Here is an 18,738-nt window from a genome sequence, read left to right on the forward strand (position 1 = left end):
ACCTTTATGAATTACTTTACTTTTTTGCGACCACATTATTTGATGCTATTTTTATTCTTTAAAACAAGCAAATATTATATTCAGACACACCTTGGAAAAATCGTGAGAAATTAGATTTTTTTTTATATAGCTTTAGTAGAATAAAAGTTCAATATAATATGTAACAGGTTCACTTTAATGTTCATAAACTCCCTCCCCATTTCACCATGACCATTTTTGGAAACAAGGCGGCAAAAAATAGGCCAATCAGAAACCATCACACTATTGACATCACCAAAACCAAAAGCTCATTTAGTTATCTGTTCAAAGGTTTGGGATCAGAAAGATTTTTAATGTTTTTGAAAAATATTATTCGCATCAAGGCTGCTTTGATTTGATCAAAAATGTAGTAAAAACTGAAAAAATGTGAAATATTATTACAATTTAAAATAGCCATTTTCTATGTGAAAATATTTTAAAATGTATTTTTTTTCTGTGATCAAAGCAGATCATTACTTATATCTTCAGTGTCACATGATCCTTGAGAAATCATTATAATATGCTGATTTTTTGATGAATAGAAAGTTCAAAAGTACAACAGTGTTTTATTCCCACAAAAAAAAAAAAAAAAAAAAAAAATCTAAAATTATGAGATTAAAGACATAATATTTTAAGAATAAAGTCAAAATTTTGAGAATAAAGTTGAAATATTTCAAGTATAAAGTTTCAAGAATAAAGTCGAAATTATTCTCAAAATATTTAGACTTTATTCTCGTAAGATTTCAACTTTCTTCTCAAAATATTTAGACTTTCTTCTCCAAATATCTAGAATTTCTTCTCCAAATATTTAGACTTTATTCTCAAAATATTACGACTTTAATCTCATAATCTTAGATTTTTTTGTTCTTTAGCATGGCACTAAAACGCCTTCGTACAAAAGAACAATATTTATTTAAAATACAATTAATTAATTCATTTTTTTTTTTTTTTTTTTTTTTTTACTTTTTTGTCACTTTTGAGTTTTAATGCATCCCTGCTGAATAAAAGTATTAGTTTAAATAAATAAATAAATGTTACTGACTCAAAACTGCCTTTTTAAATCTATTAGTCAAACAGAGGGTAATGCATGGTCATGAAAACTAAATTATAACTGGTTTTAGTTCAAGAAACATCATAAGTGGACTTCACAGGAAAACTAAAATGCTACAGAAGTGTAGGATATGACTCTTTAGGAGACGTTTATCACATCTTTGTGTTTGTGTACAGGTGGTGAAGTCTCTAAAGCAAAGTTTACGCAGTATTTCCGAGGCAGTTTGTCTGGACTAACGATACGACCAGGGAAGACTGAAAGCCAGAAGATCATCTCCTGCCTACAGGCCTGCAAAGAAGGACTGGACATTACCTCACTGGAGAGCCTCGGACAGAGGATAAAGGTTATATACACACACACACACACACACACACACACACACACTCTGCAAACTCTAAATAACAAATCTGTATGAATGAGCTGTGCTTGAAGCCAATATGCAGTGCTCAACTAGTTCAAGGTTACAGATTTGATCGCACATTCTGGTAAAAAAGTCACATTGTGTTTATACTGAAAAGGTGTTTGTCATGAACCATAGAAAAGAGTCGAAACTCACTATTTCGTAGCAAAAGAATGAAGAAGAGCCAGGAGACAAGACTTAAGCAGAGATATTTCTGTACCAACGTTTTCCATTTTCTGCTTTGCTTTCCTCTGTTCTGTTCTATTGTGTTCGAGAAGCTCTAGGGAAGATTTGAGGATCAAATGAAAGCGGGTTTTACAGACAGAGAGTCAGGGTGTTAGTGAGAGACAGAAGACAGGTGTTCCTTCACTCAGGTGGTCTGATCGCTCATACGCTCAAAGCTAAAAATGCCTTTTAAATAACAGTTCTTGCTGTGATGCAAGATACCAAATTTGAATTTAAATTAGAATTAAGAAAAGAAATTCATGTAGCTGCTGTAAGTGTAGCTTGCCATTACGTTTTCAACATAAATGACCTAAAAACACCTGTTAACAGACAAAACAGTAGATTATATTAATAATTCTGAAATGCCACCTACAGGATTTTGAACAATGCATTTTCTGGCTTTTTCTGAATACTGATAAAATAATTCAAAAACAGACAACTTACTAATTCGTCTGACTGATTCATTGACAAGAACTGACTCAAAAAATTGAGTTTGTGATTGAAATTGAGTTTTTTACAGAAATAACCTGGCAGTTGTGGTTGCCAGAAAAATTCTGTAAAAAGTACAGTAAGAATGTAAACTTATTTACAGAACAGCCTTATTTAAGGTCAATTTCTGTAATAATAAATTACAGAGCTAAACATACACTACTAGTCAAAAGTTTCTGAACAGATTTTTCATGTTTTTTAGAGAAGTCTTTTCTGTTCACAAAGCCTGCATTTATTTTATCCAAATTACAGCAAACAGTAAAATTTTGAAATATTTTTACTATTTAAAAAAAAACTGTTCTCTATTTGAATATATTTTAAAATGCAATTTATTCCTGTGATTTTTAGCATCATCACTCCAGTTACATGATCCTTCAGAAATCATTCTAATATTCTAATTTGCTGCTCAAAAATATTTATGTTGAAAACAGTAGAATTTTTTCAGGTTTCTTTGATGAATAGAAAGTTCAGAAGAACAGCATTTATCTAAAATAGAAATCTTTTGTAATATTATAAATGTCTTTTTGATCACTTTTGATTAAATTAAAGCATTCTTGCTAAATAAAAGTATTAATTTATATAATTTGGAAAATGGATCTTTCTATTCATCAAAGAATCCTGAAAAAAAAAGTACTCCACTGTTTTAAATATTAACAATAATAATAAAAATTCTTGAAAAGCAAATCAGCATATTAGAATGATTTCTCAAGGAGCTTGTGACACTGAAGACTGGAGTAATGATGCTAAAATAAATAAATATGCATTACTAACCTAATGTATTTATGTAATGTAATTATTACAATTCCTGTGTTGAATTTCCTCTTCCGGTCTGTCTAATTCAATTCAGATGAACAGCCATTTCTTCAATTTGGAATTTTGCACATCTCTGCCTCAAACACTCATTCTAACAGGCACTTTGATAGTATAATATCTCATGTTTTTCTGTCTCTGTCTTCTCTCAGTTTCATCTGAATCCCGCTCAGTCTCTGGTGGTGATGGAGGGAGAGGATCTGGAGCAGATGAACGCCGCACTGAGAAAAGTTTCTTACATCAACTCTCGGCAATTTCCCACCAAGGGAGCGCGTCACCTCCGGATCTCAACGGCAGTGCAGTAAGATTATAAATATTCATGAGATCTCTTCTCTGAACTACAATACTAGAATTTTAGCTCTGGAATACGGCAATATGAATGATTAAACCATTTATATCTGGTTACGTAGTTTTGATTTGCATCCCAGAGTCATATGAGAGCTTAATTTTGATCTGTGCTTTTACTCAGAGCTGGAAAAGTTATTACAACTGTATCCTATTGCATGCAATATATATACATATATATATATATATATATATATAAAAATATACACACTTTTTTTGTAAATAAAACAAAAATTATTGGAGTATGTTTAACAAAAAAATATTTTTTTGACTGTACTAAAGCATGAAAACACCATAATATGTTTGCAGATATTTAGGAAACATGTTAAAGGGGTCATCGGATGCTCTTTTTCCACAAGCTGATTTGATTCAGGGTCTTAATGAAAAGTCTATAATATACTTTGGTTAAAAATTCTCAATGGTAGTGTAAAACAACACCCTTTTTACCTTGTCAAAATGAGCTCTGCAAAAATCATCCCATTCTGAGGGACTGTTCCTTTAAATGCAAATGAGCTCTGCTTGCCCTGCCCCTCTCTACTCTCTGTGGAGTGACGAGCATGTTTATTTTAGCCGCATTTAACCGCGTTAGCCGGTAAACTTGCTAACTAGCATGTTATTAGGAAAGGTGATCGCAAAGATTCATAAAAAAAACCTTATACTCACTTCTGCTGTAAGTGAAGCTGGATCACGAATGACTCACGCGAACACAGAGGGATATATGTAGATCAGGAGCTGCATTCTCTTTACAAACAAACATAATCCACTGCTTCTTCAGTGGCTCAGATGTCGGGAGTAAATGACGACCACTAGAGATCTTTACATTATTACATCTAGCAACACAACACCTCAATTGCTCAATCTGAGATATTCTTGTCTAACTTACATCCCTGCTCCGGCATCAAAACAATGGAGGTCTGACTGTTACAGCTGATCTGAGGGAAGAGGCTCATGTCAATCAACTACTGTAATGCTACACCGACAGGCATCTGAGAATGGCTCGATTTGAAAAAGGGGATCTTATTTTTACGGATTAATAAACTTAGCATCTGATGACCCCTTTAAGTTTTCATATCTGTTTCTCTGAAAAGCAACGCTACAGTTATTCTACTTTGAAATGCATGTTCCACTTCAGAATGTCTGTTTTTGTTTTGGTCTGTGTGACTCCACCCACTGCCAGTTTAACCAGTAGTATTTCAAAACCACGGGTTACCAGTTGTTGGAAAACACACCGTTTTGCAGGCATGGAAGCCGGCAAACAAACCAAGATCGCAAATTCTACCCAACCTAAAAAGCCTCGGCATCAATCTAAAAACCTCTTTGACAAGACTAAAATTAAAATGTTGATCAGCCGGTTGTGTATCCTCAATCTGGCAACCTTTTTCCACTATCCACCTTTTTTTAAATGCAGAAGTAAGCCTATGGGTGAAACTTCCAGTTCATTAGCCACTATAGGAAAATAACGAGAAGAATAACAACGCACAGTAAACAGTAAGACTGTTTGCACTACAAACCAGTGTGTTCATAATTAAGATAATACATTAAAATAATATGGTAAGATGCACCAATTTCCAATATCAAGCAGCAAAACAAGCTGTTTTGTACAGCTAAAAATAGCTGGACTCAGTGTCCGTACCCACTCTTACGGGAAGAAAAAGATGGATAAAGAATGCTGGAAAAGTTCCACTGATGTTCAAGGTTCTTCATGGAACCATCCATGCCAATAAGAGCATTTATTATTAAGTGTGTTTGTAACTAGATTTGTACATTTTCTCCTAGCTAGCTGCTTGCCAGTTGCTTACTGCCTATTTCAAATCCCTAATCATACTAAAAGCAATACTAACCCTTCTTGTAACCTTTTCACTTATTCTTATCTAATTCATATTCCACGCTTAGGGAGGTTTAATTTTTATGTACAGATGGGGAAATGGAAAGAGAATGACAGAAAGATTTGTTTTTTTGGAGCACAAGCGCACCCACTGGCACCCTGTGATTATTCAAAGCAGGTCATGAATATGCATAAGCGCCTAGAGGATTATGACCCGCCCCTCTGAGGCTTGAGCACAGCCAGTGGGCGGAGTTCCTTCAGCAAGAGCAACAGAGAATTAGCATTAAAAAACACATGCACACACACAACACTAAAACACACATAAGAGAGCAATTATTTAAGTATTTTATTACTGCGAGTAAAACATATAATTGAACTCTAGCTTCTTAAAACTTGCTGATCACAGACTTATATTAAGACACAAACATGTGTTGTGTTTTGCATAATTAGTAACTTTCTAAAAGTAATTTGCACAATTCATTTACACTTTTGCAAAGTAACAGATTGCTTGTCAAGGAGACAAACACTGCAAAATCTCAGAATTAAAAGTAATGACGTAAACATGGAAAAGGGACATTTGTTATGCATGGTGACCTGAGGTCATCTGAACATTTACAGGAGCTAGATAGCAATTCAACTATCAGAAATATCAGTGTTTTTCTTCCACCAGCCAAAATAAATATGTGGGGTCAAATCTTCAGGGATGCACTGGTATAATAATTCTCTTTATAATTTTGTTTATAATATAAACTGATAAGCTGTTTAAAGAAATAAAAAATAAAATACCTTAAGGGATTTAACAAGGGCCGCAAAAATCATAATTACCATTATTTTAGTCAGTATTGAGATCTTGATTATTTACTTACTGGCATCATTTCATTTATTGAACATATTTATTAGAACTTTTTAATTGTTTTTAACAGTGAATTTCTGTGAACTTTAAATATAATTAAGCTTACTTTTTAAATTAAAAAAAAAACAAAAAAAAAAAACAATAAAATAAAACAAATCAATATGTATGCATTTAATTGATTAATTAAAAAATAATAAATAAAAAAATATTAGATAAAAACTGGATTACGCTTCCACATTTCTCTATGAAATATTTGATCTAATTTATTTTGGTGTTAATATTTATAATTTTTTTTTTTATATATAATATTTTTAAATACTGAATTACTGATTAGCAGTAATTATTTCAGTTAAAAAAAACTAAACATTTACTTACTATTACTTCTTATTACTAAACTGCAAAAACAGATGTGGCACAATAATAATTTTACCTCAGTGAGATAACTGTTGGAAGCCAAAAATGTAAATGTAAATAATAATAAGAATAAGAATAATAAATAAATTTTTAAAAGCTGTTTATCGCCAGCCCTACATGCAACACAACACTATAATATTACTTAAACACAATTAATTACCACAAAACAATATATTAGTTATGTTAAAGTTTTAACTTATTTGAATAATTTAATTTTATTACATTTAACAGTACTGTTAAATTACTTTTGTTGCGAAAGTTTAACTTTAGGTGAAAAATAATTTATAGCAAAAAATGCTTATAAAATGTAAAACTATAGGAGGAAATCATCATGCAAAATTAAATATTCAATATTGAACAATAAAGTTTACACTTGGCTCCTTCAATACCATGTTGGAATATGTTCATGTGTTTAAACAGATGCGAGGCAAACTTCCAGGTTTAGTGAATGGCAGAATGCCCTCATCCGTCATTATCCATTGCATGAATTTCATCAGGGAAAATCCAAGCACATGTTCAACACACATCACCCCGAGAAGCAATTAACATCTAAATATAGGGCTGAAGATATCACATAGCATGCATCGTTTGGTCCTCATGCAATCGTCGCAGATTGTAAAAGAATAAGTAAAATCATATCATAGATTAAACCAACTGTATCTTGTAGAAAACAGCTGTTTTCACAACGAAAATATGGATTCATCTCTTCAAGCCTCGGCGTATCTAAACCTTCAGTCACAGATGGTTTCCTCCATTCATTTCCTGTCTGTTGATGAATGCGAGTGTTTGTTTGCGTCAGGATTAAGAATAACATCTTTAATTAGAGAAGGTGGATCTGTGTTCATTTGTGGATAATGGACTTCCTACTTCCTGTCTTTCAAAGCTGCTTCACGGTGGCAAAATCACTAGAGTTGTAAATTAATTCTAGTGAACAGCGTTTGTGTTTTGCTTTTAAGCTTATTAAGTCCAATTACTGCGAGATTCAAGAAAGCTGAAGTGTTGTTAATTCACTGCAGGCGTAGTTTTTGTCTTTGTGTGAAGTTATCAGCTCTGCAGTCTCTGTAATGAGTTGGGAACAGCTCCAAGTCATTTGTTTACACTCTGAAAATCACTGTTGAATGCTTCTTATTATTTATATCTAAGTCGAGATGTCTTCACCTCTAAGGGAGTGCTTGCGGGATCCAAAATTAACTTTAGCTCTAAATATCAGGGTTATTATACTTTAACACGAAAACAAAAAGCATAGAACAATCTGTTACTTGAAATAAAATAAACTTTAATATAAATAAAATATAAAATAAAATGTTATATATGGTGCCAATTAAGGCAGCATTTCTCATTTTCATGTAGTGCATCTTGATGTGCTAAAATAACTAAACCTAAAAAAAAATATGAAAACTATAGACGCATTTAAAAATAAATAATAAAACAGAGTAAAGTTTACAAACAAACTTTGGAGTTGGCTTGAAAAGGTCTTGACTGAAAGTTTGAAGTTTGAAAGTTTAGACAGATGTTGATAGCATGTTGCTAGCACGATATTAGCATGTTTCTAACATGTTTGTAACATGATTAACTTCTTGTCACCATGTTTTTAACGATTAATATGTTGCTAACTTGTTTTTAACACGCTTAGCATGTTTTTACAATGTTTTTAGCATGTTTCTAACATAATTAACATGGTGCTAACATGACTTAGCACAATGGTAACATGATTTACCTTCTGTTTACACGATTAGCATGTTGGTTGCATGTTTCTAACATGTTTTAACATGATTAGCATTTTGTTAGCATGTTACCATGTTTCTAACATGTTATTACCCTGTATTTAACAGGATTAACATGCTACTATGTTATTAGTAGGATTAACATGCTATTAACCTGTTTTTAACATAAGCATGCTGTTACAATGTTTTAATATGAATAATTGTTAACATGTTTCTAAAATAGTTGACATCGTTAGCATGTTTCTAGCATGATTAGCATGTTGTTAACATGTTGTTAGCATGATTAATATGTTGCTAACATGATTTAACAAGCTGTTAACATGATTAGCATGTTGGTAACATTTTTAGCATGTTTTTAACATGATTAGCATTTTGTTAGCATGTTATGTTTCTAACATGATTAACATGTTGCTAACATGACTTAGCACAATGGTAACATGATTTAACCTGCTGTTATGTTGGTAGCATGTTTATAACATGTTTTAACATGACTAGCATTTTGTTAGCCATGTTACCATGTTTCTAATATGATTAACATGTTATTACACTGTTTTTAACAGGATTAGCATGTCGTTACAATGTTTTTAGCATGATTAGCACATTGTTAGTATATTTCTTGCATGATTAGCACGTTGCTAGTATGACTTAACACACTGGTAACTTGATTTAACCTGCTGTTATGTTGGTAGCATGTTTCTAACGTGTTTAGCATGATTAACATTTTGTTAGCATGTTACCATGTTTGTAACATAATTAACATGTTGTTACCCTGTATTTAACAGGATTAGCACATTGTTACTATGTTTTTAGCAGGATTAACATGCTTTTAACCTGTTTTTAACATGATAAGCATGCTGTTACAATGTTTTAACATGAATAATTGTTAGCATGTTTCTAAAATATTAACCTTGTTAGCATATTTCTAGCATGATTAACATGTTGTTAACATGTTTTTAGCATGATTAAAATGTTGCTAAGATGATTTAGCACATTGCTAACATGATTTAACATGCTGTTAACATGATTAGCATGTTGGTAACTTTTTTAGCATGTTTTTAACATGATTAGCATTGTGTTAGCATGTTATGTTTCTAATATGATGCTAAGCTGTTTTTAACATGACTAGCATGTTGTTAGCACTTTTGCATGATTAGCATTTTGTTATCGTGATGCTAACTTGATTAGCATATTGTTAACATGTCTTTAACATAACTAGCATGTTTCTAACCTGATTAACATGTTTTAACATGATTAGCATGTCGGTGGAATGTTTCTAACATGATTAGCATGTTAGATTGTTTCTAACGTGATTAACATGTTGCTAGCACACAGTTTATGCAGTGCTAGCATGTTTTACCATGTTAGCATGATTAATCATGAATTAGCATGTTCCTAGCATGAATTAGCATCTCAATAAAAGTCTATGGGATTTTTGGTGGTTTTGAGTTTGATTTTGTAAGCTAAATTAATTAGAAAATATATAGCAACTAATTTCAGAAGGTCTGACCTGAGTTTTGTGGCTCAATTTTGGCTCAGAAGAAGCAGCAGCAGCTTAAATAAGCAGAACTTAATTAAATAAGCCAACTTAATGAATATGAATATAAATATAAATATGAAAACCAAAAAATAAAAATAGAATTTAAAAAATCATCATATTAATAACAACTATAATAATATCTCAATGATAATAAAATAACCCTGCTAAATATTTCTTAAATGTGATGCAAAATTATTTTGCATGATTAACTTTATGCCTCATTTGCCAATTTCAAGCGAATTGAGAAAATTTAGCTCTAAATATTTCCTACATGTTATGGAAAATATTACGTGCTATATAAATGTGTGTGTTTGTGTGTATATGTAAACATGATAGAAAGATGTACGTGTCAGACCATAACTTAAGAGATTTAACCTTGCAGTATGTCAATTGCATTTGGTGCATTACTTTTGGACCCCGTCTGTGTCTGTATCCAAAATAACACGCAAAAGTGAAATGCAAGGGTGTGTTGTTGTGTTTGTGATCTCTGCAGGTGTTTCGGGGAGGATGTGTGTATTTCTGTCCCTGATATTGAGGCAGTTGTCATGGTAATGCAGCCTAGTGAACCATACATCACAATCACTGGGGCAGAGCACCTGACTGTCCCCGCCTCTGACCTTGCCCTCGGCCTATCCCTCTTCAGAGATTTGCATATCATCAGCACAGTTACAAAAAGTGATGAACAGACAAAAACAGGTACAGAGAACTGTTTCCAGAATCACCTTTCTTAATGGGACAATATGTTAAATATCAAAAATCTGTCATTATATACCCACCTTCATATTGTTATGAACTTATAATTTAATTTACATATTGTAGTGTTTATGCAAACTTGTCTTGACCCACCATATTGAATATACAGGAATCAGATCTAATAGGTCAACAATTTCAGCAAATACTACAAGAAAAGACTTGGAAAATACAGCACAGGTTGCGTTTTCACAGTGCTTTATCATCAATTTGGAAGCTTGACAGGATCCATCCTATGACTAAGAGTAGACAGCATCCTATTCAGCTTTACATTGTGTGTTGAACAAAAGAAGAAGTTGTTGAGTAAATGATGACATTTTTTGGGTGAACTATTTCTGCAGCAAAAACCCGCCTGATGAAAACAACAAAGAAAGTCCCCAAACAGAGTGCAGAGCACATTATTCACTGACAGACCGCAGGTGTCATGCTGTTTTGGTGGGAAACAACAGTAAATGCAAAAAAACATGTTAATAAATCATAAAAGACAGATGCTCACTGCAACACATGAGTCTGAATCTGAAACGCCTCTCCCTCCATTATCCCGAGGGTTTATGCGTTTACTTTAAATGAGACAAATCATAATCTACATTTTCCTTGCTCTTTTCAAATAATGTTTCAATCACTATTAATTAGCACTCAAAAATATGTGATCGGTAAGATTTTTTTCTTAAAGAAATTAAATGCTTCTATTCAGCAAGGAAATATTAAATGACCAAAATAGGGTTTGGCCAATTATCAGCGCCGATATTAAGCATTTGCATTGGTGTTGGTCATTTTCAAACCCAATTTGTCGATAATTTAAAAGCATTTAAAGTGTTATTCTTAATTTTGACATTCAGTTTAATTTTTACACCAGATATAAATAGATATCAATTCAAAATATCGGTTATCGGTCTACTTCATCTGTAATAATCAGTATCAGTCATAAAAAAAAAAAAACCACATATCAGTCAGCTTTGCATCAATAAGAATAGAGCTATTTTAAATTTTAATATTTTATAATTAATAATATTTATTCATAATATTTATTATTGTTTTTACTTTATTTTTATTTGTTCTGTAAAAAAAAAAAAATATATATATATATATATATATATATATATATATATATATATATATGAACTGATTTAAAAAAAATTACCGACCCCAAATCTTTGAACAGTAGTATAAAATTATAAAAATGAAATAAATAATTAAAGAAACTAAATATGTCTATTCAGCAAGGATATATTCAATGACCAAAATAGGGGTTGATTGATTATCGGCACCGATATTAAGCATTTTTATGTTTATCAGTATTGGTCAGTTTTAAAACTGATTTGCTGATAAAATAAATTTTCATTTTCAGAGCCCTTGTTATTCTTGACATTAATTTTCATTTTTACACCATATATTGGTTCAAGATATCTGTTATCGGTCTACTTGATCTGTAATAATCAGTATCGATATCAGTCGATCCCTAGACCAAAAGTGACAGTAAAGACATTTATAATGCAGATTTCCATTTCAAATAAATGCTGTTTTTTTTTTTTAACTTTCTATTTATTAAAGAAACCTGGGGATAAAAAATTATCACAGTTTCCACAAAAAATATAAAGCAGCACAATTGTTTTCAACAGTGATAATAAACAGAATTGTTTCTTGAGCAGCAAATCAGCACATTAGAATGATTTCTGAAGGATCATGACACACTGAAGACTTCAGTAATGATGCTGAAAATTCAGCTTTATATTGCAGGAATAAATTACATTTCAAAATATATTTAAATAGAAAATATTTTTTTTAAGTTGTAATAATATTTCATAATTAATAATATTTATTAATATTTCTTACAGTTTTTAATGCATTTTTATGTGGTCTTTCAAACACATAAAACTAAAAAAAAAAAAAAAAACCTGGACAAAAAAAGTTCAGATAGCTATTATGTTCTTGAAAACTATGGAAATTATTGAATTATTAAAGAGAACAAGATTTTCATTATTATTCATAATAACTTGCTTTATATGTGTGCAGATCACAGGTCAGGTGCATTGAAGGAAATCGCACATAATCTGGACTATTGTGACATCATGGTATTGGGGGAGGAGTTAAGGGTGGGGCTAGAGAGTCTGGAACTGCACCACAGCGCTTTATTGGGCAAACACCTGGAATACGCCAACTCTAGCACTGGGATGTCCATATACGGTAAAAACACAAACTCATAACTTACTTTTGTCTTTTCCCAAAACAATTTCCTCATAACTTTCCATCTACATCTGTTTTAGGTGTGGACTCTATTTCTCACTACACAGAGGTGATCAGACAGGTGCGTTATGAGAGCCGTCAAACTGTCGACTCCGTCCGCACCTTTAGACTCACCTGTTCTGAGCTCAATGGAAGATACACCAGCGATCAGTATACATTACAGGTGAAAACCAAACAAAGAAATGCACTAAGCCACGGCTCTGATCTATGACCTAAAGATGCTCTCTATCGCCCTTTCTCCAAGGTCAACATCCTTCACAGTGAGGAAGCTATTGAACATGTCAATCACGCAATGGCTCCACCCAAATACATGCAAATTATTCATCCTACAGTCATAGAATCGAACAACTACAGCATAGGTGAGTGAAAGTCATAATAATTGTAATAAATGTCTGTGATTATGTTCATTTTGATATGACAAGATATACATTAGAGTCAGTAACCTCAGTTATAATCAAAAGTTTGGTAAGATTTTTCAAAATCTAAATCGAAAGGGATTTTTGCTCACCAAGGCTCCATTTATTTGATTAAAAATACAGTAAAAACAGTAATATTGTGAAATATTATTACAATTTAAAATAACACTTTTAAATTTTAATATATTGTAAAATGCAATTTATTCCAGTGATCAAAGCTGAATTTTAGGCATCATTACTCTTCAGTAATTACTCTTAATATTCAGCGTCACATGATCCTTCAGAAATCATTCTAAGATGCTGATTTGCTGCTCAAGAAACATTTCTTGCTATCAGGGTTGGAAACAGTTGTGCTGCTTCATATGTTTGTGGAAAATGATACATTTCTGATACATTTGTGATGCATTTTTTAGAATTCTATTATGAATAGAAAGTTCAAAAGTTCAAAAATGTATTTGAAATTTAAATATTTTGTAACATTGTAAATGGTTTACTGTCACTTCATTGCAGAATCCATTAATTAATTTCTAAAAAATGAACAACAATACATCTATAAGTTACATGTTGTTAATAAAGGTGTATTCTTAATTGTTAGTTCGTATATATAATGAAATAATTAATGTTAAAGAATTGCAAAATGTTGCACAGTCATTTAAACAGTTTGTTAAACACATCGTTAAACGCATCATACCATTTACAGTTGAGAATGAGTTCAAATAACTAGTTCCAGTTGAAAACCAATGCTATTGTAGTCTGATTCTGGAACAATGATTCTTTAAAAAAATCAGTTATAGACTTAAATCAGACTTACTTACTGGCTTAACACGGTGAACCACTAGTTATTACTTTCAAGAACTCAAATGAACCAAAAACTGTTACTATGTTATTAAAAATGAACTTTCATTACAGTTTAATTTGGTGTGTCATTAATGCATTAATGCAATCACTAAAAAAAGTAAATAAATTGCCAAGTTGATTCGTTACAAGAAATGAATCACTACAACTGACAAAAAACTGTGCAAAACACATCAATTACAATCTACTACACAGATGTGACTGTCATCCCTCACAGCTTCATGTCAAATTATGACATCTAATCTCATGTTTATTGAGAGTAAGATTTAGAAGCATTTATTGTTTTTCTTTAGTTGTACCAGCCGTTGCAACAGCAGTCATTGTGGTGTGTATCGCCGCCCTGCTGGTGGTGCTGTTGGGTGTTTACCGCCTCAACCAACCACTAAACCAAGAGCACATTCACACACACGCGCTGCGAGAGAAACAAGCGGAGCGTGACGGATCCTCTCTCTCCATCACTGTCAACCCTCTGGAGGTACGACAAACAGTCTACATGCCCAAGCAACACAAGACACCATAATGTAAAAAAGCTGCCAAAATGTTGATGCCTGTCAAACTCTCACAGCATGCACGAGTCTCTGAAATACAAAAACTTTTCTTTATAGCTGACAGGACAGTACAGCAGTTACACAATCAGCTAGAGCTGAACAACTGATTTAAACAGTGTTGTTTTGAAAAAAAATGAAAGTACTAAAGTTACATGAGAGATCACTGGCATGGTATTTTGCCATGAAGTTGGATATATCCCTGTTGGTCCTGGAAGAACATCTTTATAAACCAGTCAGACTTGACGCTAAGTGTTTCAACAACATTGTAACCAACCTATATTTTTCCTCTCTGGTTTTATAGGTAGTTAATGGTTAAGAATTGGCAATTGGGTAAATGTTAAAACACGCAGAGATTCAGTAGTATGGCCATAAAATGTAAACGATTTGCGTTTAAAAAATAAAAATTCTGTCACCATTTACTCACCCTTATATTGTCCCAAACCTGTATGCCTTCTTTCTCTGGAACACAAAAGACAGTTAAAGTAAACAGCTTTAAATCTCCAATACTACACGTTTCAACATTTTTCTAAAATGAAAAGCTTGACATTTCTACCTTAAAATCCCCACTAAAAGTGGCCCCAATTAAGTGCCTCAATGTAGCCTTTATGTGTGCTTTTTAAAGAAAAGAGGCAAGGAGTCAATATTAATGTGTTAATTTTCAAATTCATGTTGCTTAAAAACCCGGTAAAACTTACTTTCTCCTGGAATGTTCACAATTGTAATAAATTACCTTGTATAAAACTATAAATTGAGGGTCATCATCAACACAATATAATAATATTGCGATAAAGCAGAATTGTGATGTTTAGATAATCAGCCAAATTAATAATGATATTTACAGCTGAAAAAAATTTTTAGTAGTCAAATTTTTCTCTTTTTCTTAATGAAAGCAGATAAGGACTGAGGCTTTCAAGCTCAAAAAAAAAAAAAAAAAAAAAAAAAAAAAAAAAACATAAAAGCAATCCATGTGATTGCCCTTGTATTTAGCTTTAAATATCCTTTTGTGTCTGGAAGAAAGTGGGAGTAAATTTAGACAAATTATGTTTTTGGATGAACTGCTTTAAATTTAACTGTATGTAAGTTTTACCTTAAAATATCAGTTTCAAAATTATTCTGATAGTACACTGACTTCTAAGGCAAATGGCGTATGTTTATTTCCCACACGGCTGTTTGCTTTAAGGCAGCAACAAATGCACATGTACAACTCTCCACCGTAATTACGACAGTAAAATACTCATGACAGTGAATTTCAACCAAAAAAAAGTCAAAATTACGATAAAAGTCGTAGCAATAAAGAATAAAGTCAAAATATTTCGATAATAAAGTCGAAATTACGAGAATAAAGTCGAAATTACGAGAATAAAGTCGAAATATTAAGAGAATACAGTCAAAATTACAGAAATAAAGTTGAAATATAATTTAAATATTTTAAGAAAGTCAAAATATTAAGGAATAGTCGAAATATTAAGAGAATAAAGTCAAAATATTAAGAGAATACAGTCAAAATCACAAGAATAAAGTCAAAATATTTTGAGAATAAAGTCAAAATTGCAAGAATAAAGTCAAAATATTTTGAGAACAAAGTAAAAAATTACGAGAATAAAGCTGAAATATTTTGAGAATAAAGTCAAAATATTAAGTGCATAAAGTAAAAATTACGGGAATAAAGTTGAAATTTAATTTAAATATTTTAAGAATGTCAAAATATTAAGGAAATAGTCAAAATATTAAGAGAATAAAGTCAAAATATTTCAAGAATAATGTAGAAATTAAAACAATAAAGTTGAAATATTTTGAGAATAAAGTAAAAAATTATGAGAATACAGCTGAAATATTTTGAGAATAAAGTCAAAATATTAAGTGAATAAAGTCAAAATTACAGGAATAAAGTTGAAATATTTTGAGAATAAATTCAAACTATTTCAAAAATAACATCTAAATTACTAGAATAAAGTCAAAATATTTTGAGAATTAAGTAAAAATGATGAGAATAAAGTAAATATTTCAAGAATGAAGTCAAAATATTTTGATATTTTAAGTCGAAAATGTGGGAACAAAATTAAAATATTTCGAGAATGAAGTCGAAATTACGAGAAAAGTAAAAATATTTTGAGAATAAAGTCGATATTTAGAGAATAAAGTTTGAGAATAAATTCAGATTTCAAGAATAACGTCTAAATTACCAGAATAAAGTAGTAATATTTTGAGAATGAAGTCAAAATTACGAGAATAAAGTAAAATTATTTCAACAATTAAGTCGAAATTGTGAGAATGAAGTCGAAATTACGAAAATAAAGTAGAAACATTGAGAATGAAGTCGAAATTACTGGAATAAAGTCAAAATATTTCAGCTTTTTATTTAAAGTTTTAGTTAATTAATTAATTTTATTTTATTTTATTTTATTTATTTTATTTTATTTTTTTGCATGGCACTAAAACGCAGTTGTCTGAACGATACCAGATAAATGAAAAGAATGTGAATAATTCTGTTAATCACATCAGAATAATTTGGTTGATTCTAGAGCTTTCAGGAGCTTCAGTCAGCGGAAGAAGTAACTGAGGAGGAAGATGAGGAAGAAGAGGAAGATGAGGAAGAGGACTGCGATATCTCTAGTACCGAATCAGACAGCGATGAGGAGGAAACTAACAAGTCTTTCGCACATCATCAAACCAGGATGCAGTGGAGAACATCAGCACTACACTGCTGAAAACACACTGACACGCTCGGAAACACAACGCTCTACCTGTAGCATCCTAGTGACCTGCAATACAAGCGAGTTGACGTGCAAACACACTTCGAAAGACTTGGAAACAGCTCTGATCCTTCGTGATACTGTTTTGGTGTGAGATGACAAACTAATAAAAGTCCTGCATCCCGTCTGATCCCTTTACTCTGTCTGTCTCTAGCCTTGGAGGACAATAACAAAGTATGAGACAGTGAAACCACACAAGAAACTCGAGCAGCCTCCTGTTCAGGCTTTTGATTAAAATGAGTTTCTTTTTTGAGGCCTCTACAGTGCACAGCGTTTTCTCTCAGACCCGTTTGATGTGAAATGATCGTCCTTTCATAATAACCCTGAAATTCTTCTCTAATAACTGGCGTCCTTGCATACATTTTTATAAATCCGTGCGTGCACCTTTTTAAATGTCGTCCATCGGTCTCTGTGTAACATTTGGCGGTGCATTTGTGTGCGAGTGGTTTTGTAAATGACTGTTCTCTCATTATAAAGTGCAAATGAATGAGTTATATGTGTTTGTATATCTTACCGACTCAACAGAATTTGCTCCTTTTTGTGCTCGAGTCAATAAAACGATTTTAAGAACTTGGTTGTTTCAAATGTTTGCTTACATCAACTTGAATCAAAATGTATTAGAGTCGAATTGGCACTTCTAACTGCAGCGACGCCGTGAACGCGCACGAACAATATACGTAATGCTACAGCGACATCTAGTGGTGCATCACATGTCACGACACTTCTTTGTGTTCGCATATATTTTAATGAATGTCAGGTTGGGCCAAGTTTTAAATATGTGGCCCTGGACCACAAAACCAGTCATAAGATTACATTTTCCGAAATTGAGATTTATACATTATCTGAAAGCTGATTAAATAAGGGTTTGTTTTGATAGGACAATATTTGGCCGAGATACAACTGTTTGAAAATCTGGAATCTGAGCGTGCAAAAAAATAACAAATAATAAAATAAAAAAAAAATAAAAAAATCTAAGTATTGAGAAAATCACCTTTAAGCTGTCCAAATGACGTTTTTAGCAATGCATATTACTAGTCAAAAATTACATTTTGATATATTTTTACGGTAGGAAATTTACAAAATATCTTCATGGAACATGATCTTTACTACATGCCCTAATGATTTTTATTTTAAAATAATTTTGACCCATACAATGTATTTTTCGCTATATCACTACAAATATACCCATGCTACTTAAGACTGGTTTTGTGGTTCAAGAGTATTTAATCACAATGATGATGATAATGATGATACTTAAAATCACCTACACGTTGTGAAAAACTGACAATTTACTCCATATTGTGACAACATGCCCCGCATGGATCATTCAAATAGGTACCATCTAATATATCAATAATAAGGTACAGAATATGTTACTTATATTAAGTTAAATATAAACTATACATACATATTTCACATTGAATCATATTGAAATTATCTTTTTTTTTTAAATGCATACTTTCTGTCAGAGCTGGGTAGAT

At 31.8% G+C, this 18,738-nt stretch overlaps 1 protein-coding gene and 1 long non-coding RNA gene across 3 annotated transcripts in view; one reads left to right on the forward strand and one right to left on the reverse strand.

The window, feature by feature from the left end:
• clstn2b (calsyntenin 2b) overlaps positions 1 to 17,825 on the forward strand; it is a 68,772-nt gene extending 50,947 nt beyond the window's left edge. The window contains exons 10-17 of the mRNA XM_051128984.1: positions 1,246 to 1,412; positions 3,146 to 3,294; positions 10,185 to 10,387; positions 12,455 to 12,625; positions 12,706 to 12,848; positions 12,930 to 13,044; positions 14,250 to 14,431; positions 17,027 to 17,825. Of these exons, the coding sequence (XP_050984941.1) occupies positions 1,246 to 1,412; positions 3,146 to 3,294; positions 10,185 to 10,387; positions 12,455 to 12,625; positions 12,706 to 12,848; positions 12,930 to 13,044; positions 14,250 to 14,431; positions 17,027 to 17,212 (1,316 nt within the window). The 3' untranslated portion in view covers positions 17,213 to 17,825. The remainder of the gene's footprint in view (positions 1 to 1,245; positions 1,413 to 3,145; positions 3,295 to 10,184; positions 10,388 to 12,454; positions 12,626 to 12,705; positions 12,849 to 12,929; positions 13,045 to 14,249; positions 14,432 to 17,026) is intronic.
• LOC127177056 (uncharacterized) overlaps positions 1 to 17,891 on the reverse strand; it is a 57,285-nt gene extending 39,394 nt beyond the window's left edge. For both annotated transcript variants that reach the window (XR_007829178.1, XR_007829177.1), the window contains exons 1-2: positions 17,772 to 17,891; positions 14,929 to 14,963 (exon numbers count right to left, since the gene is read on the reverse strand). This is a non-coding gene — a long non-coding RNA (uncharacterized LOC127177056). The remainder of the gene's footprint in view (positions 1 to 14,928; positions 14,964 to 17,771) is intronic.
• Between the last annotated feature and the right edge of the window lie 847 nt (positions 17,892 to 18,738).

The sequence above is a fragment of the Labeo rohita genome, chromosome 15, assembly GCF_022985175.1.
Source record: "Labeo rohita strain BAU-BD-2019 chromosome 15, IGBB_LRoh.1.0, whole genome shotgun sequence".
Classification (NCBI taxonomy): Eukaryota; Metazoa; Chordata; class Actinopteri; order Cypriniformes; family Cyprinidae; genus Labeo; species Labeo rohita.